The 25,022-nt window shown below is 34.2% G+C and overlaps 1 protein-coding gene across 3 annotated transcripts in view; it reads right to left on the reverse strand.

The window, feature by feature from the left end:
• LOC126886952 (zinc finger protein 501-like) overlaps window positions 1-22,627 on the reverse strand; it is a 73,970-nt gene extending 51,343 nt beyond the window's left edge. For 2 of the 3 annotated variants that reach the window (XM_050654140.1, XM_050654139.1), the window contains exon 1: window positions 21,453-22,627. In XM_050654140.1, the coding sequence (XP_050510097.1) occupies window positions 21,453-21,684 (232 nt within the window). In that variant the 5' untranslated portion in view covers window positions 21,685-22,627. Of the gene's footprint in view, window positions 1-6,187; window positions 8,297-21,452 lie in introns of those variants that run through there. The other variant, XM_050654138.1, reaches the window with a different exon arrangement.
• Between the last annotated feature and the right edge of the window lie 2,395 nt (window positions 22,628-25,022).

Genomic DNA, 25,022 nt, shown 5'->3' on the forward strand with positions numbered 1-25,022 from the left:
ATCCGTGTCCTGTAAGGAATTGCATGAAGAAGTAGTTCGTACTTTTATATTTGCACTTCACCCACTCCTCCACGTCAGGGATCAGAGTCCTTGTCCATGCAGCCCTCCGCTCGCTTTCCTACTCTTCTTGCCACTTTGTAATGGTTTCTTTCCTTTCTTCTGTCTTCTCCTCGTCAGTCTTGCCGTATGTTTTGGCTCTCTCTTTTACCTGCAGGTGTATTGGTGATACCCCAGCTATAACTTGTAGGGCCACCGTCGAGGTCGTTTTGTAGGCGCACACGACCCTTAATAGGGCTTTTCTTTGGGCTTTCTCTAACATGTTTTTGTACTTTTTTTTGTTTATTACTTGATGCCACACCGGTGCCGCATATAGGCCCGGTACTTCATGTCTCGATTAACAGCCCGTTAGTTAACGGAGGTTTAATCGAGACCTCATTAGGGTCTCTTGCGTTGTAATAAATGCAATTACAAATTACAAGTATTATTATAATTATAAATAAGTATAATAATAATTATAACTGCATTTATTATAACGCAAGAGACCCTAATGAGGTCCCGATTAAACCTCCGTTAACTAACGGGCTGTTAATCGAGACATAAAGTACCGGGCCATAGGGTTGTGAAGTGTACCACTTCCATTAGGATCCCTCTTTTCCCCGTACCTGGGCCTTATATATTAGGCATGATTATTGCCAATGCTGTTGCTCTCTGTTCTGCCTTATGTGCAGCATATTTGACACGTTCGCCAAATATCTGCTTACTGTCCAGCATCACTCCCAAGTATCTAACCTTTTCGGTCGGCGTTATTCTTTCACCTTCGAGGGTGAAGGAGATGTGCTCTTTGTCTCTAGGTCCTTTTAATATCAAGGCTTCCGTTTTGTGCGTAGCAAGTGTCACCTCTCGATCATTCAGCCACATTTTCACCCTTTCCAGTGCAGCATTCGCCGTGTTCACTATGAGCCTGTTTTCGTTGTGCTCTACTAGAACGACCAGGCCATCCGCGTAAGCTATAGCCTGTGTCCCTTCTCCTAGATCTTCTTCTAGTATGTCATTGTAGAGGATGTTCCAGAGCAACGGTCCTAATACCGAGCCCTGTGGCACCCCGCCGATGTCAGCATAACATCTCCCCTCGCTATGTTAATATTTCTACTTGAGAAGTATTCCTTCACTATATTTTGTAGGTATGGGGATATTTCCAAATTCTCCAGTATTCCAGTTATTACTCTCCAGCTTGCACAGTTGAAGGCATTTTTTATGTCCAGAAAGAAGGCCACCAACCACCTGCTCCTACATGTGGCAGTTAATTGCGTGGACTTCCCTTTCCCAAACCCATATTGGCGTTCAGACAATCCCCCTTTCTTCATTACTTGTTTTTCTAATCTCGTCTTTAATAAGTATCTCAAAGACCTTGCCCATCGTGTTTAATTGGCATATCGGTCTGAAAGCTCCCGGTTCCCCAAGTTCTTTCCCAGGTTTGGGAATAAGTAAGAGGTTTACCGTTTTCCATGCCTCTGGGAATTTTTTCTTTCTGAGGAGGTCATTCATGATATCTTTTACCCATGGAGCTTTTTCCTCTATGATTATTTTAACAATTTCTGATAGAACTCTGTCGGGTCCAGGTGCTTTCCCTGGCTCCATCAACTCCTCCATAGTGAAGTCTTCTGCCGGCGTTTCTACATGCCAATTTGTGAATTCTATAATCTCTCTCTGTGGGAATAGCTCTTCTGCTATCTCTCTTCGATTTTGTGGATACTACTTCCTTTTAGATTTTTTGTCACTATCTTATATGCATCACCCCAGATGTCATTCTCGAGGTTATCGCACATTTCCAGCACCTTTTCGTTTCATTGTTGATTTCCTTTGAGAGTTCTTTCTTTAAAATTTTCAATCGCTCTATCTCTTCCTCCACCAGTTGGTTCTTCTTTTTATCTCTAGTGACTTTTCTTCTCAGTTCGATATATCCCCTTCTTATTCCTTCTATGTTGTCTGTCCACCAATATGGGCGGCTGCTTATTCTTCCACCCTCTGGGCAACACCTTCTGGCCAGCTCTTTTATTTTTTCGTATCCCTCTTCATAATTGTTGGGATATTCTTCCATTGCTCTGATTTCTTCCTTTAGCTTCTGTTTATCGATGTGTTTCGTTCTTCTGCCATCGTTAGTTTTCTTTACGTTCTCTCTCATCTTAAATAGAATGTGTCTATGGTGGGTAAATATTTCCCCTTCCAGAACATCCAATTCAGCCGTTTTCCTCCTCATCGTCGCAGTCGCTAGCGTGACATCTATGTGAGTCTGACTTTCTCCTCTAACAAAGGTTGGTTTGCCGTTATTAAGGGCCGAGAGGTTCATTGCTTGTATTATCTCGTTCCACATGTCGCCTCTGTGATCATTTTGTGGTGCTCCCCATACCACAGATTTAGCATATATGTCACCCGTAATAATCAGTCTCTTTTCCCTATCGCATGACTAGCTATGTCGTCAACTACTATCTTGTATTCCATGAGTATGATATTAGAAGAGATGTAGGTCGCCACCAGGACGAACATTCCAAGGTCCAGGACCACAAATCCCTCCTTCCTTAAGCATGTTCTTATTCCTATTTCTCTGTATCTAATATAGATTGCTACATCTTGCTTCTTGTCTACAATCCATCTCCCTTTAGCTGTAATCTTTTATTGGGCTCGATTACTATTACTAGATCCGCTCCCGTTTCTTCCCCTCTTAACGTGAGTATGCCATGTGCCGACCTACATCTCCCCAGGTTTGCTTATGCTATTGTTGGATTGAATTTATTGGCTGACTACCCCCCCCCCCACTTTGTGCTGTGGCTGTTCTATCTTCGTTAAAAAATTTCCTGTGCTCAGGACAGTCGTTTGTGTCCGTTCCCTTCGCTGTTACATATTCCGCAGTGGGTGTATATTGGCAGTTTTTCGCATCGTTACCTTCTTTCCAGCAGTTAGGCACTTGTCTCCCCCTTTTCTTTCTTTGCATGTACTTCTTGTGTGTCCAAAATGTAGGCAAGCATAACACCTCTTTGGCCTATATTTGGGCGCCTCAATTTTGCTTGTGGCCAACCCTATTCTGACTCACTTCTTATTTATTAGGGTTTGGGCTAATTTTACGTTTGCCGTAATTATTACTGTTTGCCCCCGCTATATCCCGCCTTTCTCTCCAGAATTGTTACTGTATCTCCTTCTCTCTGCCCCAAGTGATCCTTCAATGCTCCAATGACCTCTTCGTCATCCATAGTTTTATCTACGTCGTATATGATCAGCGTTTTGTCCGGGAGTTTCGAATTAACTTCTAGTCCCGTTTTGCGTGCTATCTCTTTAGTTAAGTCTTTTATTTTATTTATTTCTCCTCTTATTTCCAATTTAAGATCTCCCTTCGCCGTTTCCTTTAGAGTTTTAATTTCTACTCCGCAATTTGTAACATCAACGTTATTTCTTACTTGTTGTACAAGTTGTGCGTATGTTGTGTCACCGCGTTTTATTAAGATGTTTCCCCATTCTGTCTTTCCTTTTAGATATGGGACCACCATATTAATGGTCGGACATCTTGGATATTAGTGCACCCTAATATGTCTGTGTAGATTTTGGCATTGGATCCGACCATCACTTGTAACACCGTTGCCGTATCCTCTATTTTTTCATACTATCACGTTACAATTTTTTGTGATATACACGAGCGGGACACCCTCAAAAAAGCGCTTAGTTTTCGAGATACTGACCACGGAGGGGTGAATGGCTAATTTTATTCATACTTTATATTTTCGAGGGTGCTGAAAACGAAAATGAGGTTTATTTTGAATTGTATGTGGGGGAACATTGTCAAAATCGCAATTTTAACCTAAAAATAAAAAAAAAATGAAATCACGTTTTTTGCGTTTACCTCGCTACAACTCTGTTCCATTTTAATATTTTTTTCTGAAATTTTTACAGTATATAGCTCTAACATTTCTGAAGACAAAGGTACCTGCTTCAAGTTTTTATTCTTATCATGATAAAGGTTATGAATTTTTCAAAGAAAAAGGTGCGGATTTGTGCATTGCAAAGTTTAATCGCAAAAGTTGTGTGACGAAGTTTAAAATATAGCTTCTTAATCACGTTTATTTGAAAGTAGAGAGTACAAAGAAGTTTTCTGGTAAGTTTTAGATCAAAATGTTTTATAGAAAAAAAAAATCGTGCAACTTTTAATGTTGACATTAGAAATCCCCAATATAACGCTTATTTTTTGAGGGACAGACAATCTAGGTCTAATTTCTGACCTTTAGTACTATCCTTGGAGTATAAGCTTTCATTTGACACCTCATTTGTCATTGTCCCTAGTATAATGACGGAGAAGTAAACGTTCTTATTCTATTATTCTTGTAGGTACATTTAACATTGATTGAAATTATGAAAGAAATGGCATGGCAACACTGTGACGCACAAACAAGATTCAGCTGTGCGTTACATAGGGTGCACTAATATCCAAGATGTCCGTAATGGTCGTCCCCATATCCTTTAGGGAACATTCCAGGGCCTTTCTGTAGTTCTCCCATGCCATACCTTGTCCAATTATGCAGAACAAATTTTGGTTTTTGTTCTCTATCGCTTTAACTTCTTTTATGGCTTCAGCTAAATCTATTGCCGCGTCAAAACTCTCTGCCTCACCCTCCTCGATCAATGTCGCATATGCCACCTTCGTATTTAACTTGCTTCTTCCTCTCCTTGCTTCAGATGTACTAAGGACATAGTCCGTACTGCTTTTGCACTCCCTTATTATTCTGTCCAGACCGGTATGGCCTTGAACCCATTGCGTGGTGTAGTTGTCTATGTCACCTTTCTCCTTGTCTACTGTTATTATTATATCTTTGTCCCCAGTTGGTGCTATTTCTCTTCTTTCTACTATTTTGGTTATTCTGTATGCCGTTTCAGGCCATTCTTCTCCAGCATATCTTATAAATTCATCCTTTGTCATCCCTTTTTCTAGGGTGGCAATAATTTCTCCCTCAATTCTCTTTCTTCTTAAGTCCATATCTTTTTAGATGTCCCATTCATTCGCTTGCGTCCCCATTTCTGTCTTCTTCACTGGTGCTTGATTACTGGGTTTTTCTTTATATGACTGCATAGTGCCATGCATTCGCTTTGTTGTCTTGTACATCTTCTGAATCATTTTCTTTATTTCCACCTTTGTAGTTCCGTATTCTTTCGTCATGTCTAGCAATGTTTGTGATATTTTATACATTTCTTCCACATTCTCTCTCATCAACGTTAATTCTTCACTTTCCATATCATTTTCTTCTTGAGTAACCTATAATATTAAGACCTCCGCTTCTTCATTACCGCTTTGGTCGTCTAATACTTTCTCTGCGTCTGTTCTCGTTTCTATTGCCGTTTCCTCGGAGTTTGCGTCGTCAGATATGTCCGTTAGGTTGTTTATTGTTTCTTCTGTTTCCATTTCCGTCCCACGAGTTGGGAAGTTCTTTTCGTCCCGCTGGGCAGTGCTCCCTTACCCAGTTAAGGCTTTTGTTTTCCCCACGAGTTCGCCTTGTTCACGTGAACAAGACATTGCGATAGGCTAGTTGATTTCTGTATCAATGAGGAACTTATAATTGCAAATACCAGGAGCAGACATATCCTCCGATCACAACCAAGTTTTTCTGTCGATGAGAGGGAAACTTCTTCACGTGCCACTCCTAGCGGAGATTGGAAATCATCATGGCCACTGCGACTTTGTTAGCAGCGCGCCTAAAAAGTTCAATCGAACTACACCCGAACCATTCGCGTAGATTGCGAAGACACGATATTTGTCTTCTTCCCACACTTCTTTTGCCCTGCGTGATATTTCTTAAAAGTTCGGACTTTTCACTCCTCATAATGCTCCCCAAGTATTCCATCTTTCTAGTTTTTGTCTCATTTATAATTTCGCATCTTTTGCCTAAAGTTTGGAGTACTTGCGTGTTGTGTGTCGACTGTTTTCGTGTACAAGCCTCAACTCCATATAACAGGGTGAAAAAGACATAACACCGCAGCATTCGTATTCGTAACTTTATACTGATATCACGATTGCAAAAGAGTTTGCGCATTCTATTAAAGACTGATCTAGCAATTTCTATTCTGCATAGAGGGAAACTAAAGAATGTAAATGGCCATGGATAAAAAATCGTGGATACAAGACAGCTAAAATAAGACAATATTTTTGATTTTAAATAACTTTTTTATTTATGATGATATTGTAACAATTTTTTAAACAGGTTGAAGCAAAATTAATAATTAACACCGCAAGATAGACGGGGTTGAAAACATGAGAAAAGGCCTATGTTTAGCAGCGGGCTTTTGAGGCTGGATGATGATGATAACACCGGTTTGTAACGTCCTGCGCCTTCTGGTTCCTATTTTCCGGCCGCATCGATCTGTCCAATCTCCTGGTCGTAAATCTCTCTCAGACATTGTTTTTGGGATTCCAGTTATCCAGGTAGTTTTCGGTCTGCCCCTTTTCCTTTTTTCCGGAAGCAACATTATCCTATATTAAATGCATGTTTAGAGGCGAACTAGTTTATATCCCTCTCTTCAGAGTAAACTTGCATATATCCAGTTACATTCCATTTCCAATCAAATTTCACACATTAAAATATTTCTTCAATATGTAATTTCTTACGTTATTTCAGAATGTCTGCTTGAGAAAAATGATTCACCGAAGATACGGATTTTATCCCAGTGTGCATTCTCAAATGACTTCAAATAAATTATGTCGTACTAAACTGCTTAAAAAAATTTCACGCTAAGGCGCTTTTCGAGTGTGTCATCAAATGTGTTTTCAATTGACCTTTTTGTGAAAACTGCTTAAAACAAATTTCGCACTTGTAAGGTTTTTCTCCAGTATGCAATTTTATATGTAGTTTCAAAGCACTTGACTGGGAAAACTGCTTAGAACAAATTTCACACTTATGAGGTTTTTCTCCAGTATGCAATGTCATATGTTGATTCATGTGACCTTGTTGAGAAAACTGTTTAAGACAAATTTCACACTTGTAAGGTTTGTCTCCAGTGTGTACTCTCAAATGTACTTTCAAATTACCTGTTGTAGTAAACTGCTTTAAACAAATTTCACACGTGTGCGGTTTTTCTCCAGTATGCAATGTCATATGTTGATTCATGTGACCTTGTTGAGAAAACTGTTTAAGACAAATTTCACACTTGTAAGGTTTGTCTCCAGTGTGTACTCTCAAATGTACTTTCAAATGACTTATTGTAGTAAACTGCTTTAAACAAATTTCACACTTGTGCGGTTTTTCTCCAGTGTGCACAACTATAATATGAAGTTTCAAATGTTGTGCCGTACGAAACTTCTTAAAACAAATTTCGCACTTGTAAGGTTTTTCTCCAGTATGCAATTTTATATGTCGTTTCAAAGCAATTGACTGGGAAAACTGCTTAGAACAAATTTCACACTGATGAGGTTTTTCTCCAGTGTGAACTCTCAAATGTATTTTCAAATCATTAGCTATACTAAATTGCTTAAAACAAATTTCACATTTATGAGGCTTTTCCCCAGTGTGCACTCTCAAATGTACTTTCAAATGACTTGTTGAAATAAACTGCTTTAAACAAATTTCACACTTGTGAGGTTTTTCTCCAGTATTCAATTTTATATGTCGTTTCAAAGATCTTGACTGGGAAAACTGATTAGAACAAATTTCACACTTGTGAGGTTTTTCTCCAGTATGCAATTTTATATGTCGTTTCAAAGATCTTGACTGGGAAAACTGATTAGAACAAATTTCACACTTGTGAGGTTTTTCTCCAGTGTGCACTCTCAAATGTACTTTCAAATGACTTATTGAAATAAACTGCTTTAAACAAATTTCACACTTGTGAGGTTTTTCTCCAGTGTGCCTTGCTATATGCTGTTTCAAATGTTGTGCCGTACCAAACTTCTTATAACAAATTTCGCACTTAAAAGGCCTTTCTTGAGTGTGCGATATCAAATGTGTTTTCAAATTACTTGCTTGAATAAATTGCTTTAAACAGATTTCACACTTGTACGGTTTATCCCCTGTGTGCGTTGCTGTATGACGTTTCAAATGTTGTGCCGTACCAAACTTCTTACAACAAATTTCGCACTGGTACGGTTTTTCCCCAGAGTGAATTTTCATATGCGCATTTAAATACCCTTTTTTAGCAAATTGCTTAGCACAAATTTCACATTTTAATGTTTTTTCTTCAGCTGGTCTACTCATAGGTTGTTTCTTATCGTTTGAATGTACATGTATCGTTTTCATAATTTCCAATGTGTTCACCTCCTGTGGAAACCCTACAATAAAATTTCTATTATAAGTAATTACCTATCATTAACCCCTTAATGTACGCGCTCGACTCTGACACGAGCGACCATTCAATTTTAATCTTTCAATTTTTCAAGCACTTTCGAAGTTGGTATTTGTATAAAAGCCTATAAATATCTAAATAGTGGTAAAATCTTTTCTACATTTCTTTCTCTTCTTTTACATACTTTTACATACATTTTTATTGTCAAGACGGTTGTCATTGTAAAATGATATTTATTTATCTAATAACTTGCAGTAAGAACCATTTAGTGGAGTCACTGAAGGTTTTCACCTCCGATTTCGTTGAACCTTAATAGATTTTCATGAAAATTGGTGAGTAGTTAGAAGATACTTCAAGGAACAAAGGTGACATGATGCCAACTTGCGCTTTTACCCTGGGGGTGGATGCCACCCCTTCTCGGGGGTGAAATTATTTTTATTAAAAATAATACCAGATATCGATAGAGGGGCAATTTCTAAGCAAAATTTCTTATATAAAGTTATTAACATAAATCAATACTTTTTGAGTTATTAAATATCGAAGATTTTATTTTTTCTTAAAAAAATGCTTGTTTTAAAGCTGTTTTTCACGTATTACTCAAAAACTATAACCTTTTGTAAAAAAGCTATTATTACCAAAATTAAAGATAATAAAAAATTTAATACACTCCCAACTTAAAGAACTAAACTACCGGTATTCTAATAAGCGGGTTCGACTGTAATTGAATGTATATTTTTTTCGACGAGTACTCAAATCTAAGTATTCAAGCTTACATAACGGGAAACCGATGCATTTTATATAATATACTTGGTAAGTACTTGTCAAAGTACTTCGGAATACCTATCAAATGAGCTCCAGTAGAAGTTAATAGCATCATTATTAAGCAAGTTATGAGGAAAATAAGAGAACCCTTTAGATTTTTTTACGAAAAAGTGAAAAATAAAACATACCCCGTTTCCACAAAAATTAAAATTTGTAGTAATGATCACAAGAATTTCTTTAGGTTAACATAGTTAATGATTTCAACAATTTTGACCGGTTTAGAATGCATATTTTTGAAAAAAAAAAGAATTTAAAAAAATCAGAATTTTTTAAATTATCGTACTTTTCATTTTCTTTTGATAATAACTCCAAAAATACTCAATATACCTACGTAAAAAATCATATATAACTAAATTTTAGTTTTTTCTGTTCCAAATACTTTATCCATTTTACTATTTCCGTAGAGTAAAAAATAACCGAGATAGAAACGTTTAATATTTCAATTTTGCTGCGAGAACCATGTAACCGGGGGCATCTAAACATTCCGTATATGTATTTGGACCATAGGAGTTTTCTATTGGTTCGTTGCAGCACGCGGTAATATTTTAACCAATAGACGGCGAGGTTCCAGATGCATATACGAAATGTCAGTCGGTCCCAAATTCATATCTTCTTCTTAAGGTGCCGAGACCGCTTGTCAATCGTTGGCTCTCATGTTGCGCAGCATATTAACAATCATTGTCTTATTTACAGCCGCACGAAATAGTTCAGTGCTAGTTTTCCCAAACCATTGGCGTAGGTTTTTAAGCCAAGAAGTTGTACGGCGGCCCACACTTCTTTTTCCCATTATTTTACCTTGCATGACAAGGTGAAGTATGTCATATTTTTCTGGGTGACGCATTATATGACCAAAGTATTCCAATTTGCGCCTTTTAACCGTGTTCACTACTTCGCAACTTTTATTCAAACGTTGCAAAACCCTTTCGTTTGTGACTCTTTCTACCCAACTGATCTTCAGAATACGGCGGTAGACCCACATTTCAAATGCTTCTAGGTTTTTTAAAAGCGATTCTGTCAGTGTCCATGCTTCAACCCCGTAAATTCATATACGGAATGTTAAATATCGTACACCGAAAAAGATAAGTTTTTTTAGAGTCTTTTAAAAGGAGATTGATTTTAAAATACTTGTTACTGTATTATTAAATAAAAATAAAACAATTATAGTATTTCGAATGTTATTTGGTGCGAAATTCATATGCGGAATGTTAATTATTCGTAGACCAAAAAATGGGACTTTTTATTAATCAGTTAAAGGAGACTGATTTTAGAATACCTATTTTATTAATGTATTATTAAAGAAAAATAAAACAATGATTAGGTACCTATTTGGTGCGAAATTCATAAATGGGAGGGTATAGATTTGAGAGACATATTTCTTTATTTGACTAAGGTTTCGCTTTCTCAGAATTTTTAATGACTTGCACGTGTTTCATTCACAGTCATTTGTTTCTAGTTTCTGTCATGTGTCACATAATATTAATATGTACGACATACGTTATTGGTATATACAATAATACAAAACAAAAACGTATGACGTAGATATATTAATATTATGTGACACATGACAGAAGCTCGAAACAAATGACAATCGATGAAAAGCCCTATATATCAATTATGATGTCACTACCTGTATCATAATGAACTTTATTATGATATAGATTTCCATTAAGATACAGATTTTTAACTAATAGGGCTTTTCATCGATTGTCATTTGTTTCGAGCTTCTGTCATATGTTTTATAATCTTTGTAATATAATAAATATACACGGATTATACGACATATGACAGAAGCTCGAAACAACTGACTGTGAATGAAAAGCCCTATAGAATCGCGATATGACATTCGCGATAAAGGTGGCACACGCGCAGTAACCAATGGCGAGTCAAATACATACGCTTTGACAGTTCTCAATATGTAAACAAACTGTCAGACTGACAAACTACTTAATTTGTTTGCGTTACAAAATTAATAAATTTGAATATATTTTTTTTGTGAATGATCATAGAACAAAAATCGTGTATACAACTTGCATTTAATTATCATTATGACGCTCGTACTCTATACGAAACTCGTTTCGTATCCTTTATACTCGCTTCATAATGACCATCATTAAATGCTCGTTGCATAATATACTATTAAAAACCAGTCTCATTTTAACTGGGTTTAATAAAAATCGTCTTTTTGTTCTACGAATATTTAGCCGTAGAACAAAAAGACGATTTTTATTAAACCCAGTTAAAATGAGACTGGTTTTTAATAGTATATTATGCAACGAGCATTTAATGATGGTCATTATGAAGCGAGTATAAAGGATACGAAACGAGTTTCGTATAGAGTACGAGCGTCATAATGATAATTAAATGCAAGTTGTATACACGATTTTTGTTCTATGATCATTCACAAAAAAAATATATTCAAATTTATTAATTTTGTAACGCAAACAAATTAAGTAGTTTGTCAGTCTGACAGTTTGTTTACATATTGAGAACTGTCAAAGCGTATGTATTTGACTCGCCATTGGTTACTGCGCGTGTGCCACCTTTATCGCGAATGTCATATCGCGATTCTATAGGGCTTTTCATTCACAGTCAGTTGTTTCGAGCTTCTGTCATATGTCGTATAATCCGTGTATATTTATTATATTACAAAGATTATAAAACATATGACAGAAGCTCGAAACAAATGACAATCGATGAAAAGCCCTATTAGTTAAAAATCTGTATCTTAATGGAAATCTGTATCATAATAAAGTTCATTATGATACAGGTAGTGACATCATAATTGATATATAGGGCTTTTCATCGATTGTCATTTGTTTCGAGCTTCTGTCATGTGTCACATAATATTAATATATCTACGTCATACGTTTTTGTTTTGTATTATTGTATATACCAATAACGTATGTCGTACATATTATATTATGTGACTCATGACAGAAACTCGAAACAAATGACTGTGAATGAAACACGTGCAAGTCATTAAAAATTCTGAGAAAGCGAAACCTTAGTCAAATAAAGAAATATGTCTCTCAAATCTATACCCTCCCATTTATGAATTTCGCACCAAATAGGTACCTAATCATTGTTTTATTTTTCTTTAATAATACATTAATAAAATAGGTATTCTAAAATCAGTCTCCTTTAACTGATTAATAAAAAGTCCCATTTTTTGGTCTACGAATAATTAACATTCCGCATATGAATTTCGCACCAAATAACATTCGAAATACTATAATTGTTTTATTTTTATTTTATAATACAGTAACAAGTATTTTAAAATCAATCTCCTTTTAAAAGACTCTAAAAAAACTTATCTTTTTCGGTGTACGATATTTAACATTCCGTATATGAATTTGGGCCCGACTGACATTCCGTATATGCATCTGGAACCTCGCCGTCTATTGGTTAAAATATTACCGCGTGCTGCAACGAACCAATAGAAAACTCCTATGGTCCAAATACATATACGGAATGTTTAGATGCTAACCGGGGTCATTTAACCTTGTAATTTTAAAAAAGTAAGAGGTTTAAAAGACTAATTTTGACGTTTTTTAATAGCTCTTGGAATAAACTTTTAATTAGTTTTTAGTTGAACCTTATATCTTAAAAATTAACGGAGTTATTTGCAAAAAAACAATAACATTTTTTGGAAAAATTTTTAAGATACATTTTGAAACATTTTTGGTGCATAAATTTTAATGCTATCAACTTGTTCGAGGGCTTATTTGATAGATATTTCTATGAACTTTGACAAATGTTTAATTAGTTTATGTTATAAAATGCACCATTTTCCCGGTATTTAAGCTTGAATACTTAGATTTGGGTACTCGACGAAAGAAATATACATTCAATTACCTATAACTCACTTTTAGTTAACATTGAAAGGTTTTTCTAGTAAGGAGTTTATTTGATTTTTTATTAGCCTCAATTTTAATAATAACTTTTTTGCAAAAACTTATAGTTTTTGAGTTATTTATGAAAAATCGGTTAAAAACATACATTTTTCTCACGAAAAATTAAAATCTTTGATCTTTAATAACTCAAAAAGTTTTGATTTATTTTAATAAATTTATATAACAAATTTTGCTTATAATTTGTCCCTCTATCAATTGTGGGGTTATTTTTAATAAAATAATTTCACCCCGAGGAGGGGTGGCATCCACCCCAAGGGTAAAAGCGCAAGTTGGCACCATGTCACCTTTGTTTCTTGAGATATCTTCTAACCACTCACCAATTTTCATGCAAATCGATGGAGGTTCAACGAAATCGGAGGTAATAGCTCATATCCACCTTCAGTGACTGCACTAATTTACAATATTGATACATTGAATTTAGTTGAATTGTTCAAATTCTGTTTGTATTCGAAGCGTTAGTGTACTAAACAGCGTTACATAGATACCTTTTTTTATTGTCCAGCCAGTGTTAAGGCATTGTAAAATGAGATTTATTTTCTAATAACTTGCAGTCCGAACCATTGACAATCGACACGAATTGAATTTTGTAGAATTTTCAGTATTTTGTTTTTTATACAAAGCGTTAGTACATTTAAAGCAGTCTGAAGTGAATCGTGTTTTTTTATTCTTAGATCTATTTTATGCCTTAGATATAGAGATTTTATATAGATTATGTATTTGTATAATATGAAGAAAATATGAATTATCACTCGCCTCATCCCCAGGTAAAGTAAAGGTGCTACAACACTGAAAATACTTTTTTTCAGTTTAATTATAGATAAACAAACACAACTTTTCACTTTAAAAAAATTCGATCATTTCTTGACAGAAATTTCAATATTAATTTGTACATTAAGGGGTTAAACATTGCATGTAGTGTAGTCACTAAAGGGTTTCACCTCCGATTTCTTTGAACCTACATCGGTTTTCAAGAAAATTGGTGAGTACTTATAAGATGCTTTCAGAAACAAAAGTGACTGGATGCCAACTTGCGCTTAGACCCTGGAGTGGCCTGGACGTAGATGCCACTCCTTTTCAGAGGTAAAAAATAATTTTATTAAAAGTAACCGCATAAATCGATAGAACAAATTGTAAGAACAATTTATTATATAAAGTTATTAAAATAAATCAATACTTTTTGCGTTAATATTTTGGGGTTGCTCATCTCATTTTGAACGGGCATTTATAGCTCAAAAGAAAGTTTTAAGAAGTATGTATGGCGTTCCATTTTCGGATAGTTGCAAGCCACTATTTAAGAAGTAATTTTAAGAATATTCAAGAATATTTTAACACTACCTAGCCTTTTAATTTTCCAATTAATATTGCACATTGAGGAAAACAAGCTCAAGTTTGACAGAAATGAGGACATTCACTCACATGATAACTAGAGGTAAATCAAATTTTCGACAACCTTTTTCTAGATTAGGTGTATCCCAACATGCACCTGAATATATTGGAATAAAATGTTACAATAAAATAGTCAATATATTAACTCTCAGTAATTCGTCACATAAAGGTTTTCGCCAAACCGTGTATTCATTTTTAATGGACAACACATTCTACAGTAATGATGGGTTTTTAAATTTTTAACATTTTTGCAACAATAGTTCTCAATTTTTATTTGTAACTTTTATTTCTTATTTATTTTATTGTAATCACTGTTTTATTTTAATCATGTGTACTTTTACTATATATTGTACTCTATTGTACTAAAATTTTGACTAGTTCGATAAGATTTATACATTTTTTTTTTGTAAGAATTGTGTAAACTTTGTGGATGAATTAATTCTATCTACCAAAAGTAACTATTACTAAACGAAGAGGCAAACCGTTACTTTGATTACTTCGTACCAATCGTATCAGAGCGAGTACCTATTTGAGTATTGTATCTACATACGGTTGATATCAGAATCGGACCGGTATTCCACTAGTGACGATGAGTGTTATCGGTATACAGAGGACACAGTAGTCACCCTTGCCCTAGATGTTCAGCAGAAAATTTTATGCTGACCTTAAGATTTTGGGACTAATGTACCTGAACTACTTACAAACTAAATAAAAATTAGGTATATTTAAAAATCTTAAAACAGCAGAATGTAACTTATTTTGCTCTTTTTAACTTCATTATTTTATACTTACTGAAATCTTAGTGTTTCGAGATAATTAAAGAACATCAAAAAATTTTCTCTTTATCAAAATTAATTGCTTCAATATCCGAAATAACAATTTTATATCCAAATTTGGTTAAAGGGTACAGAAGAAATTAAATCCTTTTCAGATGAATCTGTACCGTTTTCGATAGATCTTCAAAATTTAAAATTAGGAGATGGAATACAAATGTTCAAAACTAACTAACACCTTTTGTGTTTAACCAGCTTTGTATTCAGCATTCGTCAGCCAATGTCGAAAGAATTTTTTCTGCTATAATCAAGCTTATGAAAAGATCAAAACCAATATGATTTTGTAATAGAAAACGACCACTTTAGGCTGGAAAAGATGTGGAAATGATAATGTTTCTACACTATAGGTACCTAATCAAAACCTTTAATTTTACATGCATGATATTGTTTTTATTTATTTTATTGTTTCATTATATTATTCCTCTTAAAGTGCCTTCTCCTCAATGGATGTTGGCTACTACAATATGTTGCAAATGTTGTCTGTCTCATTAGCTGTTCAAAATTTAACCCTGTTCATTGTCAGATGATTCTTAGTCACAATAGTCTTCTCCTTCATATGCCTCTCTTTCTCTTGATCTTTCCTTTCACTAATAGTTGAACATATTGGTACGTATTGTTTCTCAGTATGTGGCCTAGGTATGATGTTTTTCTAAATCTAGATCTAAAATCCTAATACATACATAGATATCTGCACGGGCCGAAAAAAGTTTAGTAGAATTTATAAATAAGTCATGTTTTGTTTTTTATCATTTTTAAACGCTTTTATTTAGTTCAATATTTTGCGTCAAATCTTTACACGTTAATGCCTTTTCTCCAATACAAATAAGTGAAAATTTGCAGACATGCATTAACGGGAACAATACACGAATAGTCAATAAAAATTTTTTTTTTATGTTTATTAATTGTTTAGATAAAAAACGATTAATGGAAAATGCTTAAATTCTCTAGTTTTTTACAATGTAGAAACTTGAAACTTTTACCGATTGTAGCTAATGATATGAACTATACATAATTTCACTTTTTACGTTAATTGTTTACGTTAGGCTTCATAAATAAACAATAAAGTTTCAAATTTTTTGCCGATTCCGACTACTGTTCATGTTAGTACATCATATATGTTTTATACATATTTTAATAAACATGACGATATATTCTAATGTTTGAAAAGTGTAAGACTAAAAAGTAAAAATATGAAAAATTTTTTTAAGAAACTCTTTTCTTTAGTTACGAGTGTCTAAAATTAAAAAATTATAATTAAAAAAATAATCAAAAAAGATAATTATAAAAAAATCAACTGAAAAGCAAAAAATAAAAAAAAATTGAAAAATCTAACACATTTGTTAAAGAAAAGCGTGGGGCAAAAACCGTTTATTCGATGAAGACGCGCCACACTTTTCTTTGACGAATGTGTTATGATTTTTTTAATTTTTTTTTATTTTTTGCTTTTCAGTTGATTTTTGTATAATTATCTTTGTTGATTATTTTTTTAATTATAATTTTTAATATCCAGCCAATATCCAGACAAGCGGCACGATTCTTAACAGAAGACAACAGTGTATAGGTTTTGCAGATGACTTGGTGTTTCTGACGCGTTCAAGAATAGAACTTCAAAAAATGTTCAAGCAATTTGAAGAAGAAGCAAAAAACTATGGCCTGACTATAAACCAAGGAAAAACCAAGTATATGGAAATGATAGGAGAAAATGCTGAAGAAAATAAGTGGATTACTCTAAGGACAAATGACAAAGATTATAAATTTGAGAAGGTAACTGAATTTGAGTACCTTGGAGTCACAGTTACAAATAGAGGAGACGAAGAGAGAGAGATAGATAAACGGTTGTTAAAAGGTAGCAAAGCAGTAGGTTCATTAAACGCACTGTTGAAGGCAAAAAACGTGTCCAGGGCAGCCAAGATCCGAGCGTATGAAGCAATAGTGAGACCAGCGGTGCTGTATGCACGTGAAACTTGGACAATGAACCAGAAAGTAGAAAAAAAGCTAGAGATTTGGGAGAGAAAAATATTGAGAAAAGTTTTTGGTGGTATAAAGGAGAATAACGGGGAATGGCGCAGAAGAACAAACCAGGAGCTAATGGAGATGTATAAGAAACCTAAAATAACTCAGAAAATCAAGGCACAGAGAGTTAGATGGTTGGGCCATGTTTTACGAATGCCACAAGAAAGAAACGTCCTAAGAGTTTTATCAGCAGGAGAACAAGGGAAGAAAAGAAGAGGGAGACCACGAAGGAAGTGGTTTGCTGCCGTCCGGACTGACCTAGAAGAAATGGGTACAAGAGACTGGAGAGGACAAGTACAGGACCGCAAAAAGTGGAAGAAATTAGTCAAGACTATTGAAGCCAAGGGCCTCTAAGGCCTGTAGGGCTGTTATATATATTATAATTTTTAATTTTAGTCACTCCTAACTAAAGAAAAGCGTTTCTTTTAAAAAAAATTTTTTCATTTTTTTTTATTAACATAATAAATTTTATATATTCAAGCATTCAACCATCTCATATTTTACATATCAAACCATTTTTATCCCTTACAGATTGGTGAAGGTTGTTGTTATATCGAATCTTATATACCTACTAATACAAATACAAAATATGTACTGAGAAATGCGATTCTTGATATGATTACCGCCATTACCCGTACTCAAATACAAAAGTAATCATAGTAATCAGACTATATTACTAATACTAAGTAATACAAAATATGTACAGTGGAACCTCGTTAACTCGGATTAATCGGGACCGCGGCCGATCCGGGTTATCGAAAATCCGGGTTGGCCGGAGAAGATGGTAAAAATTAATAAAATACGGTATACTTACAGATAAACTCCGTTATAATTGAAATAACATGAAATATATATGCACAGTACACATCTGAATTACGTATCAATTACGCCTTTATCAATTATTCTACCTAATGCTTCTAGTTTCTTTTCCATTGCCACTACAACATTTTTACGTTTTGTTGCCATTACGTAAACAAACAACACGCAAACACAAAAATCTGAATATATTTACAAACGATTACAGAACAGAAGCGAACAATACGACTGTACTACACACAATACGGTCTCAATCGCAACGATGTTATGTTATTTAATAGCAGTGAAGACTAAGACCATTGTTTAAAAAATAATTTTTTAATAGTCTTTTAGTCTTTTTTACTACAGGTCCCTGTTGTTTCCGATAACACGACAATGAACATCGTGTGCCATGAGTCATTTTTACTATCGTATATAGTATATATAGTTCAAATTACACAAATACCCATTATCTCTCAAATATTATATTACATACATTTTATTGATGAAATGTTTGTCTGATAAAAATCGGTCCGGGTTAGCCGGACTTCCGAGTTATCGGGGGCCGACTTATCGAGGTTCCACTGTACTAAGAAATGCGATTCTCGATATGATTACCAGCACTCAAATACAAAAGTAATCAAAGTAACGAATACTGTAACTGATTACTTTATACAAAAGTAACGATTTGTAACCAATACTTGAAAGTAACTCTATACCGTGGAGGTAAACAGTCGTATATCCACAATGTATACATTTGCAAGAAAGCGCAAAACATACAGACTAGTCAATAAACTATAAAAAAAAAATTATTTCCATTACGTCAAATTCAACATTATTGGTATATTATAATATGTAAATGCAAATCTATTACTGGGTATTAGTATTGTTAAGAAATTATTTACCTGATGTATAATAATGGGAGTTACGACTTTTTACCTCTATGTCTTTAAACAGGTAATATGCAAAATAAAAATCGTAAGTGATTACAAAAATAGTATATAATAGATATAATAGATCTTTATTTTGAAGTAGCAAAAACCTAATATACATAAATTAAGACAAAAATTACAATATGATCATATATACATGATATTACAATATATTCCGTATTTAAAAATGCAAAAAAGAAATCACAATGTTTGGAACAAAAAAGAACTCTTGTTTTTCATTATCCCGTTTTAACACCCTCAAAATACCATTTAATATAAAAATGGAGCTACGATTGTTTAACACTACCGCATACGAAAGCATACTATCTAATATACGCACGTATTTATGCAGTAGCTATGGATATACTACTGTTTACCTCAACTGACTAATGGAGTTTCTATTGTTTCTAAACGCCTTATCTAGGCAACTAATAACGCCGGATGTACGATTTTTTGCCACAATATGCTATGAAAATCTGACAACAAGAGCGTGGTATTAACTCCATTTCAGCAAAAAGTGGAGTTATGACTGTTTACCTCCACGGTACAGAACTATAATCAACATCACTATTAAATACATCATTTCAAGAATATGACTTACACCACTTTTGTTTTAACCCATTCATATCGACGCTGTCAAGCCTAAACGGCATAAACGACATTAACTTGATTTTTCAGGAAACACAAAAAACTGATTATTTTTATTTTTACCAATTCTGGTTATCTGCACAGTGATTCAAAAAAATTGGGGATTTTTTTTTCAAATTTTAATATATTGTGAACATTAATGTGGCTGAAAATACTGTCTGAAATAAATTAAAAACTATAAAATGGCGCTTATGTCCAATCACGATATAACATTGGTGAATATGCCAAACTTACCTCTGGCGTTTGTGTCGATCGCATCATTGTAAGGTTAGTCAATATGGCGCTTAAAAGGAATATATGCCATTAATGAAAAAAGAAACGAAAATCAAAAATTGTCGTTTATGCCAACAAGAAAAATGATGAAATTACGAAGATTTTTGATAGGGTTTATTTTTTATTAATCAAAAATACATTCTAAGTTAAAAACAAAACCTTAAATTCTTTAAACATGTTTTGGTGCTAGGATGAAATACTTAAAAGTAAATATAAAATACTTAAAAGTGGATATCTAATAATAAGTAGTGGATTCTAATTCATAATCACTGTCAATATTTGGTTCAACATCCGTATTGATTTGATTGCTTGTATTTTCCTTATTTTGATCACTACTTATACCGGCATCCAAACCATTATCTGCTGCTAAGTTGAAACATGATGTGAGATCGTGACTAAATATTTCTTCTTCTACTGCAACGTCTGGTGGTTCCTCAAAGATGATAATGTCATTGCTAAAAGCTTCTGCAATGTTGGCATTATAAATGTCATAAACCTCTAAGGGAAATATAGGGGGATTATTGTCAGTATATCATTTTGTACTGATTCGGTATATGTTTTATTTTCATTTAGTAAGGCCATTATTTTTTTACTTCTGCTATTCATGTGCAACAAAAAAATGGCATAAACGCCAAAAATCGATCGCCATTTTTAGCTATATAAAATTGATTTGAACTCTATGCTGTAATACAAAATGAATTGTTCATCACACTAGTACAAAGTTACAATAGAATATTTTAAAATAAACTTTTTATTTGCGCAATTTTTAAATAAAAAACCTGCATAAGAATACCATTGAGGAATGGCATTTGTGTCAACCACGATGTAAATATGTGGTTTTGGCATAAATGCTTCATAGTTTTTAAAGAAATTCAGTGTGTTTACGCTTCAAATATCAATACAAATTGAAAATATTGCAAAGGTAGATAATACCATGTTACTTATCCATAAAAATCGTAAAAATACATACCTTTACTATTATTACTGGACCGAAATGTACACAATGATAATCTTACGGGCACTGGCGATTATGTCAATCGGTGTTCACGTCGGTGTTCACGTGCCTGACTAGACTGGCGTTTATAAAAATTTTAAACCTATATTACACCTATTTCACTTTTTCTGCGGTTATTCCGTGTTGACTGTCTGGTGCGAAAATTAAAATCCTATTTTTTAGTGCAGCTAACTAAAAAGTGGTCATTTTGGCGTTTATGCCGTTTTGGCTTGGCGGCGTCGATATATGGCTGGGAAATGTCCAGAGACAAGATCATACGAAAACAACAAAAAGAAAATATTACAATGGAAGTCGGTAGGAAAGCGAAAGAAAAGTAGGCCCAAAACGAGATGGTTGGATGATGACCTGAAAACAATGAATATAAGACAATGGAGGAGAAGGGCACAAGAAAGATCTGAATGGGGCGACATAGCCAAACAGGCAACGACCCATCCAGGGTTACGATACCAAAAGAAGAAGAGCCCCGACTCTGATGCTATGCTATAAAAAAGTACCATTATGGTTTACTTACCTTTTTCATTTGTTTGTTTTTGTTCCAATAAAAGAAGTTTATGTTCATCTTGGCTCATTTCAATCTTCAAGGGAATTTTCTTCAAGTCTTCAGAATCACATGTATCATGTATACTTTCCCTTTTGGGTTCTTCCTTTATTTCAATTTTAAAGCTATCCAGAAGGGCATTATTCACGTCAGTATCTATTTCTATTTTATACGTCTCCTCACCAACTTCTTGTTTTACCTCCATTTCATTAACCTTTTGCTATTTAAATTTCAACTCAATCAATATACTCAACTCAAACCAAGTTCATTTGTTAATTTGTTCATTTCTCAATCTCTTCTTCTTCTTCCTTTTTTTTTTGGGTTTCGATTTTTTTTTAATCATTTACCCAGTACATGTTATTGGTTATGCGCGTCTTGCTCAAGGCAATGCACAACCAGGTGTCCTGTCAACTTCAGATCTATTTTTTTTTTGGTCCTATGTGGCTTAGACAATTAGGCAATCCAAACCACGTGATTTTTAATGACAGGACGTATGGCAGGCAATTCAGCGTTGCCAGAGTTGTTAAAATTGTACCAATTTGATACAATTAACAACCAAACTTTTGATACTAAAGTCTCCTAAAGTAAAAACCTAAAATTTTGTGACATAAGAAATTTGCTTCAAATAATATTAAACGACGTTTTTTTAAGTTTTTGTACAAAATGTGTTGGTTTAGTAATTTGTGTCACTATTCCAGTCATTCCGGTGCATTTACAAAAATTTCTCTGGCAACACTGCACACAAGCGATTTTATTGGATACTTTATTTAAATTAAAATTTCAAATTTAAGATACAATGTGGTATTACTAAGTACCTAAAATAATAAAATATATATTACCCCGATGATTTTACCTAAAATCTATTTTAGGGATGCTCAATATTATTTTTTATTAAACTTATAAAACATAAAATTTGTTAACCTAGCTTTCTTCAATCTTCCAAATTACTTAGTTAAAACTTTTTAACTACTTATTAAAGTTTATTGACGTAAGCAATATTTGTTACTATGTCACAGAAGTATTTAGCAATACTTACATGGACATAAAATACGAAAATTACTTTAAAATACTAAAATAACACTATACTATCATATGCCTTCAATGTATTGCATGCCAATCGCCAGACATATTGGAATAGTTTGACAGATCGTTGGATTCCCTAATTGTCTAAGCTATGTGGTCCTTGTCCTTCTTCTTGTTTTTCATTTTCTGTAGATAGAGGGGGAAAAGTGTTACAACGAGAGATGAGGATTTTTGAAAACGTCACAGTTGACAGTTTTTAATTTTTGCTAAAAAAACCTCATCAAACCTAATTTAGTGTGAAAACAGTTGTTAATTCTTGTTAATTTTTTATTTATCGTTGATAAGAAGTCGAGGTCCGCTGGGATGAACAGCCTCGGCTTCTTTTCGCAGTGAATATCTGTTGTGAATTTTGTTGTGTTTGACATTTGATTTTTTGGAAGAAAACTTAAAAAAGACAAATCTGTGATTATCGTTCGAGGTGAACGGACGACTCATCCAAAGGGTAAGGGCCAAAACTATCTATATTTCCCTGTTAATTTCTAATTTGCATCGACTGGCATAGATTTTAAATTCGTCAATCTGCCGCATAAGATGGAGGAAGAAGTTCCTCCCGATCCTCCTCCACCACCTGACCCTCCTAATAAAATCAACCAACATGAATGTCAATCTCAACCTCCAATTATTCAGAAAAGTCTTAAAGGAAAAAAACAAATACTATTTTCGGAGACCGACATAGGTCCTTATGAAGTATTTGTCCAGGGTCAGGATAAAAATATTGGAGATTACCACGTGTTAAGTATAGCTAAATCTATTTCTGTTTTAAAAATTAAAGACATCACGAAAATCAGTAGAAAAGGTAAAAACAGGATAGGGGTATTATTTGCCACTAGAAAAGCAGCCAACGATTTCGTTGTGAGGAAAGATTGGGAAGCCCTAGGGTATGACGTGTTCATTCCATTTCATCAGATTTCTTGTAGGGGTATAGTAAGGGGAGTTAATAAAAGATTCACAGAGGAAGAAATAAAGGAGGCATCAGAAACCACCTTGGCTTTATGTAAGATATTAAGTGTAAAGCGAATGAACCGGAGAGTACAAGTGGATTCAAAGGTTGAATTTGTCTCCACGGGAACTATTAGCATAACTTTTTCAGGAAAAACTATTCCTAAAGAAATTTCCATATATCAACTACCAATGAGGGTCACACCATTCATCAGCCCTGTTCTTCAATGTGGAAATTGCTTACTTTATGGCCATTCTACGAACCAATGTAGAGGAAAAAAGAAATGTGCTAGATGCGGAACTTCTCATGAGGATTCTTCATCTAATACGTGTACAAAATATTGCATTTTCTGCAAATCTTCTGACCATGAATCAAATAGTCGTAATTGTAGAGAGAGAGTCAGACAAAAAGATATTAAGGATCTAATGTCCTTTTCTAATCTATCTTTCTATGAGGCAAGTCAGCAGGTTCCTAGGATCCATAATATTTCATCTTTAAACATAAACGATTTCCCCCCCCCCCCTTACATAGCGATCAGAATAATTCTAATGGCATCTTACCACAAGAGAGGAGGTCTGCAGCCTCAGCTCAATATTCAAAACCTTTTAGTCAAGTCACTCAATCTCCACCAAAAAGAAGAAGACCTTCAATACAAGAAAATACAGGTTATGATAAAATCTCCCACCAAAGACTACTTATTAATCCATCAGGTAGAAGAATAAATGAGCCTTCGACTTCAAAATTCAATCCTGCTCACTCTGATTCTCAAATCACTAACTCACAATCTTTATCCCAACTTCATTTGGATTTCAATCAGGCCATGTCTATGCTGAACCAATCTCACAGGGAGCTCGTCATGACCTTCATTGGGGACTTAATAAACTCAAAATCATACTCCATTCCTTACAATATGGCAGATCTAAAGACTAGCATAAACAAAAGTGTATCACCTTTCAATACAAATGTAAACCAGGGTCGGAGGGGAATAGAGGATCTCGAGCCTGAGGATTCGAGATCTTTTGACTCCTTGGTCTAGCAAACATACTCTTTATAATGAATCCTAACACTCCGATAACTATTATTCAGTGGAATATACGTTCGTATAACACTAATTCTGACAATCTAAAAATCCTTATAAAAAACCTTAACCCAGATATAATCCTTATTAGCGAATCTTGGCTCTCAAACCAACATGTTATAAGATGTAGAGGGTATCAAATAATCAGAAAAGATCGAGAGGATGGCTATGGCGGATTAATTACTCTTATCAAAAATAATATTGATTATAGGGAAATTCAAATTGCCAATCCAGGCTTCAATCATGATGTCCAATTCCAACTCACATTTCTCCCTAACTTTAATTTGAATATTCTTAATATATACTGTCCACAAGACAACTCTATCTCCAAATCCAACTGGTTTTCCCTTGTTAAATTACTTAATAAGCCATTTTTAATCATGGGTGATCTAAATTGTAATCATAAGGCATGGGGTAGTTCTAGAGACAGTCACAATGGTAG

The sequence above is a fragment of the Diabrotica virgifera genome, chromosome 6 (genome assembly GCF_917563875.1).
Source record: "Diabrotica virgifera virgifera chromosome 6, PGI_DIABVI_V3a".
Lineage (NCBI taxonomy): Eukaryota > Metazoa > Arthropoda > Insecta > Coleoptera > Chrysomelidae > Diabrotica > Diabrotica virgifera.